This window comes from Octopus sinensis, linkage group LG1, assembly GCF_006345805.1.
Source record: "Octopus sinensis linkage group LG1, ASM634580v1, whole genome shotgun sequence".
NCBI lineage: Eukaryota > Metazoa > Mollusca > Cephalopoda > Octopoda > Octopodidae > Octopus > Octopus sinensis.
The window spans coordinates 91,456,063-91,464,538 of NC_042997.1; the positions used below are offsets into that span (position 1 = coordinate 91,456,063).

At 31.8% G+C, this 8,476-nt stretch overlaps 1 protein-coding gene across 1 annotated transcript in view; it reads right to left on the minus strand.

Annotated features, from left to right (window-relative positions):
* Nucleotides 1-1,392: 1,392 nt before the first annotated feature.
* The window catches only part of LOC115218065 (aspartate beta-hydroxylase domain-containing protein 2), a 21,993-nt gene continuing 14,909 nt past the window's right edge, over nucleotides 1,393-8,476 (minus strand). Inside the window, exon 3 of the mRNA XM_029787838.2 lies at nucleotides 1,393-3,123. Coding sequence (XP_029643698.1) covers nucleotides 2,897-3,123 — 227 coding nt within the window. The 3' untranslated portion in view covers nucleotides 1,393-2,896. The remainder of the gene's footprint in view (nucleotides 3,124-8,476) is intronic.

Here is an 8,476-nt window from a genome sequence, read left to right on the forward strand (position 1 = left end):
GATTTCATGCCAGGTAATGGAAACAGGCACATTTTACATATAAAGCTCCATTAAGACACAACTCCACTTCAATTTTGTATAGAAGATCAATGGATATAGATATATATGTTCAATGGTGAAGACAGTGTATTTAGACAGAAAGTATACATGTCTGCTTGTATTCAATTTATACCATAACTAAAAAAAAGACTCGAATAATTTGAGTGTATAGATTATCATTTTTCATGAATTAATTCATTTGTTTTTGTTGTTGGTTTTGTTATGTATGTCAAACAGATACCAAGTCATTTTAATTAGGTTGTTATTTGTATTTGATTTCAGTACAGAATAAATTAGGTGTTGTATGTCAATTAGTTGGAATAGAATGTTAGGAATGTAAGCCTTACAAAATAAAAACTTGTAAGTAAGTCACCAGCTAAAATTTAAAATCAATGAGAAAAAACATCCAACAACAGTAAATTTAATAAACATTCAAATTTTTATTTAGGACAAAATTAAAAACTGCCATCTTTTTATAAAACAAGTCTAAAAATTGAAACAGATCTTTCTTTTGAGTAATAATTTCGGCTGAAGGCATGATACATATCTGAAGTGTAATAGCTCCAACTAGGATGGTATCTTGATTCGTTGGGTGCTTTTTGTCATATCATAGTACTTGCATATAATCACACGCACACACACACACATCTTTGGCCATTGAGTGAACACAGAACTTGGTGATTCTATAGAAGCATCTATAGGATTTTGTCGGAAAGGGTACACTGGAGCAGCTTCCTGTTGCTCTTTCAATGTAGAATAAGGTCTAAGTATGTTTTCACAACAGCTGTACCTATATTGATGACTAGATGAACTGAGACACTTAGAATGAAAATGTTTTACTCCAAGACACATGGAAATATAGTGTAGATATAAAAACAGTCAATGAACTTGTACATCAAAAAACTATCTGTTCAACTATTTTGCCTTATTATTATTGGCTGTTCAAATACAGCATAGCAAACAGGATATTTATTTGAAGGTGCTACAACAGAGAAAGTTGAAGTAAAAAAATAAAACAAAAAATACTTAACGATGACAAACAAAAATATAATTATTATTTTAAATATAGAATGACAGATCCAGTTGCTGAGAGGTTAGACTTGCTAAATTTTGAGGTTTGGGTCAGTAGATTGAACCCCTAAGTCTACATCCCTAAGATTTCACCCTTAAATAATATCTCATTTTAAATGCAATCATAGCTAAGATAATCTGAATAATTATGATTAGTTAACAGCACTACAATGATTAAGTTTGCTACATTTAGAAAGTATAGTTTCAGGAGAATTCTTAGGTAACATATGACACTATCAACTTTTGCAGGAATTAAGATTTTCTTAAATGGATTCATTCCTGAGAAGGTTAATTGATACATTTTTTATTAAAAAAAAAAAATCAAACTCTTTTACATTCATTTTTAAGGCCCATGCCAGCATAGGTGGAATGGTTTGACTGTTAGAGCAATTGTCTTTTACAGCCACATGACCTTCTTTTTGCTCAAGCATGAAGTCTGAACAAAATCTATTGTTTGTACATTCAGGAAAATAAAAATAAAAACCATAGTTCAAGAGTCTTTTGCTGGGGTTGTACTAAACAATTGTTGTTCTTAGATTGAAATTATGGCTTTGTGATCAGAAGATCAATACCCTGTGTTGTAGCCATTGTTTCATATTTGACTGGTACTAAAAAGAGGATTCCAAATTAATCACCACCAATTCCCAGAGCAAAATTTGATCAAGATGTTATCTCTTGACTTCAGTGTCTTGACAGAAGCAGGCAACACACATGATCAGTTACAAAATTTAAGTCATCAATAAACACAACACAAATTACTGTTGATACCAAACAACTTAATCAATTAGATTAAAATCTCACCTTAGTAATTAATAATCTATATATGCAACTGAACTCAGATCATAATTCAGATAATAATTAGAACATTTTAGCTATCAGAGTAAAATCTCAATACTAAATAAATGGACTTTAATCTCAACCAAAGTACTTAATAGTTATTTGGACAAAGGCAATAGTAATCTCAACCAAAGTACTTAATAGTTATCTAGACTAGGTCACTTAGTTAAGACACAAATTAGAAATTATAGTTACTTGGATTAAAGTCTTTATTAAGTCCCTAATTATCACCATAATTTTAATTTCTTAATTATCCTTATATCATCATCTTGATTAAAATTTCAAATAAGTTACTAATTAAGACTGTATAATTACTCCTACTGTGTCTCTAATGCAAAAGTTAACTGGATTAAGATCTCAATTAAGTCTGTAAATTAATCCAACACAGTTACTTGGATTAAAGAATAAACTAGGTCATTAAGTAACATTATATATTTAAAGGGTCAACAGTTTCAGACATAAAGTAATTCCCTACACTTTACAATTTTCTGTGTAACACGACTTTGTTCTAAGCACTGGTAGTAGGTTTTGTTGCCTTAAAGTTGTCAGGTAGTTTTAATTCCTGGATGTAGCCATCTTACATCACTATACTAAGGGTAATTTAGTCTCCTACATGTCATATTCTTAAATACATGCCTTGCATCAATAGATGAAATCATTAAGACATTTATACAACTTACCTGGTTATTAAATAATATTTAATATTCATAGACATCATGTAATGTCAGGAGTAATGAAGAGAAGAATTTAAAGGAAGAAAATCAGAGAAAATAAAACAAAACTGATGCTTGTAAGAATGATAAAGCCTAAAGATTTGTGAAGATACCTCTAACAGAGGATATTTGGAAAACGACTGTGCCATACTTTTAAATCTATGGTTTGAGTAGACAATACAACTAAATGAACCTAGTATAATAGTTAGAAGATTGTTTTAAAGGTCATCTGAAAGTTATTGATTAACTGAAGGAAAGATGTATTTCATAGCTGTTCTCTCTTCACTTGTAATATCTGGATGCCAAAAGTCCAACATGAGCACTGCCCGGATGTTATCCTCTTTGTGTCCATAGTGAGCAGCAGTGTGTAGGTAGGAGTCATCAAACAAAAGGCAGTGACCAGTCTTCCAGCTGTGTGTTTCTTTAGATACAGTTAAACTGCAATTATTAGGCACGACAATACCTACAAAAAATTGAAAACATTATCACATATAAACTGCATTTACCAGGCACAAACTGCCATACAAAAGGAATCCAAATCATCACAAACAAACTGTGGTTAACAGAGACAATATCTATAAATAAACATTGTAACAATTTACTTACAATATATATTTCTGAGATAAGTTGCAGCAAAATTCTATCTACATTACACTTCAGTCATTCTGCTTATTATCTAATCATCTTTACACACACAAATGTACACAATCTTTCTAATAACATATTTTATGTGTTTCAGACTGGATCTTGAGGATCCTCTTTACTGGAAGCCTTGCAGTGATGTTAATATTTCAAAAAGCACTGGTTATAAGCAGAACAGATTAGTTTACAACTATGATCTTCTAACACTCCTCGACAAATATATTAACTAGAAAGGCTACAAAAGCCTTTCCATTACATTTTCACCAATAATATGAAAATAATATCAAATAAATGTCTAAATTACTTAGAATGACCCTAGACTGTGTCTTTATTTCTCAGAATGCAGCAGAGTGAGATATAGCATTGTTTATAATTGGTAGATTCTGGAGAATAATTTCATTATACAACATAAATTAAATCAAAAAACAGGAAGATATTGTTAACTTCTTAAGGTATCATCAACTGACAATCAAGTGAAAAACCTCTATAACAACAGTCTTGCCTGTGGCAGATCCTAGCTCTTTGCATGATTAAAGATTTACCAGCCATTTGTTATATCTTTAACCATTGGTATTTGTCTTGAAACACCGTCACTGTTTCTCAATGAATCACAAAATCACCTTCAAAACATTGCATGAAGAAAAAAATCTCAAGTTCAAACTCTACCTGGGGTAAACTGGGAGGATTTAAGAAATTTTGAAATACTGATTTCTGTAATGGAATGGTATCAGAGTAGGAGTCTCAGCATAAGTTATAGACACATCAGTTTATATTGTCAGTCTGTGTTTTTTATGTTCAGTATCTTTTCAAATTCTTTCTCCCTCATTCTTCAGCTCTTTCCCTTCTCTCTCAGTCTAACTTTCTTTCTCTCTTTCATGCTCACACAACACATTTACACTCATCTCTCTTAGATAACAATGTAAAAACTATACATATTGGAAAACTGTAGTAACTAAAATTCCTTATTTAAAAATCATATCTTTGAAATGTTAATATGCTGTTTCAAGTACCATGATAGGTAGAAAATAATTTATGCTTTGTTTCACATTTAAATTTGCTTATATTTGTGAAATATTCAGGTACTATGTTCTGTGAACTACACTGTTAAATTTTTGTAATGCTTGAAATATATATAAATGCAAGTATAATTACATACAAAAAGAACTATAGAAAAGCTTACTATCAGTTAATCTAATGAAACAAAAGTTTTTCTACTATGCAGTACCCAGACGATGTCAAGATGTCTCATTAGTCAGCTATAATCAGTGTAGAATAGATTCCAGCAACTCATTCATGTGTCAGCAACAAATGTACACATAAACCATGAAAAATCAGAAATAAAAACATAAACAATAAAACAAGTAAGAAACAATGATCTGGCATAGTCATAACTCAAATATTCAGATTAATGTGAGTTAAAGGCATATTATCACTGCAACTATATAACTTGATATGATTTTAATAAAAATGTACGTATGTAGGTGTGTGTATATGTATGTGTGTGTGTTTGTATATGTGTATATATATATACATACATCTCTCAAAAAGGATGGGATATGTAGGAGTGGGAGCCCCAAGAAGACATGCGATGAAGTACTGAAGAACAACCTCAGGATGATGAACTTTTCAGGTGAGATGACAAAGCACTGAGTTGCCTGTCACCTTGCAGTACTCAAGAAGACCTGTACTCTGCAGCAGAAGTGTTAAGACCGGTCTTTTTGATGGTGCACAGCACTCATGGCAGTGTCATGTAAAAGCGCCTGTATGGCACATAAAAGTACCCAGCACACTCTGTAAAGCAGTAGGTGTTAGGAAAGGTATATGGCTGTAGAAACCATGGCAAATCAGACTGGAGTCTGGTGCAGCCCTCCAGCTTGCCAGCTTTGGTCAAACTGTCCAACCCATGCCAGAATGGACAACAGATTTTAAATGGTGATGATATAATATATATGTGTGTGAAGATGCATGGCCAAGTAGGTAGGGTGTTATGATGGCAAGATTGTGGTTTTAGTTCCTAGTCTGGGTGGTGCATTGTGTTCTTGAGCAAAACACTTCATCTTACATTGCTCTGCAATCACTTTGACACCTGACATGTAGTACACCATGCATCTGTTCAGGCAACATCGATTTGATGGAGAGAGAGTGAGCTAATGTACAACACATACATTTGATCACTATAAACAAATCATTTGTGCAGGTTGTTCGGCAAAAGCTGAACACTCATATAAAATGTGTGTATTAAACCTTTCTCTGTCATACACACAGATTAGAATTGTTGGATGGGTGGGGGTGGTTAATGTACTTGAAGTGGAAAGAGGGTTCACTTGTAAAGCAATCTTCTTATAGGTCTGTATATATGTGAAGCGTGTATGTTGTGTGTTTGTGTGCTAAGTGACATTAAAGCTGACTTCATTAAAATTTGATTATGATAGAATACAAGACCAACACACACACATATATATATATGTGTATAGTAGATGCTTATATACATACATATTTACGGATGGTGCTTTTTGAAACTGGTCGAGGGGAAACTACTTTGGTTGCTCCTATTCTCCAACATTAAAAAGTGTCAATATGTCAATGCATATATGCTTGACATTTTCCTTTTTCTCTTTCCCTCTCTTCTGTCACACTCTCTCCCTTTTGCTATTTATGCTTAATATATTTGTTCTATTCAACACTCACATTAATAATGTATTTTTATTTCTACTTCAATGAGTATTAGTATGTTTACATTTTCATGTAACATATACGTAGACTATAATTGAGTCATGGAACTTCTATAACCTTGATTTCTATGATACTGTTTCTTCCTATAGAAATGTAAAATTCAATTATCTTTTAATCATTTTGTAAGGGTAGCTACATTCAACCAAATAAAGTCATTTTCATAGATTTTCCAATGAGGACTTACATGATTTCCACATTTCTATCTCATACTTAAGAAATTTATCTCTTTTGGGAGATTTTTCAATTATATATGTTATACAATTATATTATATTATATATATATATATTATATATATATATATATATAATATATATATATATATAATATATATATATATATATATATAATATATATATATATAATATATACAAGGGGAGTTGATAAGTAAGTTCCCAGTCTTAAAGGTGTCGTGAAAGGCCTCGTTGGAGGCCCAACCTTCAGAGTTCTTTTACAGAGCTACAGAAAAACAGAAGGGCCACTGCAGTTAAGTGTGTGAATCTGAGAGGGGAATATGCTGAATAAAATCATAATTAATTGATCTACCTGTATTTTCTTTTATTCAAAGCCAAGAGCTTTTAGCACTCCCTGATATATATATATATATATATATATATATATATATATATATATATATATACTAGCAGAAATACCTGGTGTTACTTGGGATTAAAATGGCATAATTTGTATATATATATATTACAGTTATGTTGAAACAGGTGATACAAGAAAGTGCAGCATTGACAACAAAACATTTGTGGAGTAAATTTTAAAGCTTTGCATAAATGACAATTTGAGTTTAGCACACCAATTTGTAAAAAAACATCACTTTTATAAGAATGGGATGGATCATATCTGAAAGCAGCTCCAGGTGTTGTGAAGAATGAATTTGTACATGGTCTGTTTCTGTGAGCTATTCTATTGGACCTCCGTGTAATCTGGTGTGCTAAACATTGTTTTAATGATACAGCATTAAGTGCTGCAGCATGCTTTTGCTGATCTTGGGAAAGTCTCATCTCCCTTCTGCCTTGAGATTCCATTTGATATGCTGGTGCATGCCTTTGCTGATGCTGAGAAAGTTTCCTCTCCCTTCTCTCTTAAGACTGTATTTGACATGCTGCAGCATGTGTTTGGTGATCTTTGGAAAGTGTCATGTCCCTTCTCTATTGAGACTCCATCTGATGTGCTGCAGCATGCCTTTGCTGATCTTGAGACACTCTCACTTTCAGTTTTCTGCATTCTTCCTTGCTTTATAGGTGTTTCTAGAGAGATTAGGTTTTTTTTCTTTGGTGTCAAATTTTTTTCAATATTTTAAACAAAAAATTATGAACATAGAAAAAAATATATATTAGTCTCTATTTTGTAAACAGTTGTACATATGTAGTATATCTATATTTTTGTATGCAGTGTAAATTAACCAAATATAAACCAATTGTAAATAAGTTGCAACCTTCCAACTGCTGTGATAATTATGAACTGTTAATTGAATGGTAGATTTGTATTTTTATATACCTTAGATGGCTACCACTTATTTAGTCTAATGACTAAATTTTTCATGTTAGGCCACTGGTAATGGAAATTTCTAATATTTCTGATTACCCTTTGATATTAATTATTGATAATTTCTTAGATAATTTTCAAAACGAAAAAGCCGGCATATTTATTTACTGCTGATAGGGAGCTGCGCTTGTGCAGTAGATTTGAAAACTTAGAATGTATAAGCACGGGGCATATACTGGATTGACTCGTGTATATATATTTAATCTAAGGTGTACCTGCCGAAAAAGGCTTCGCCTAGCAAATTATTTTATTTGCTAAAAAAAGTCTGAAACCATTGGTTAAATGGTAAATGTTTTTATTTTTCATTCCCTTTGATATTTCATCTCTAATAGTGGTTCGGAATTTAACTGTCCTTTCTAGCATGATGGTAGTCCTATGATGGCTACCTCTTATGTGTTTAAATGTACACTGTATTTATATGAATAATATATAGTCTTTTGACTAAATTTTTCACGCTAGGCCACTGGTAATGGAAATTTCTAATATTTTCATTTACCCTTTGATATTATTAATTATATATATATATATACTAGCAGTATCGCCCGGCGTTGCTCGGGTTTGTAAGGGAAATAACTATATAAGCATTTTTAGAGAGTTACTTCCCTTACATAACCCGAGCAAAAATCATTAAAAATGCGGAAAAATGATGGTAAAATTTTTTTAAATTCATACACTCATCGTAGACGCGCACTAATACCCAGAAGGGCTCGATATGAATGACGACTATAAGATACCCGCTTTTGGTTAAACTGCACCGCAAAATGTGGGAGTAGTTAGGAATCTAAATCGAAGTAGACAGAGTCTCACACCACAACTTCAATTTTATATATATAGATATGTATATATACATATATATATATATACATATATATATATATATAAT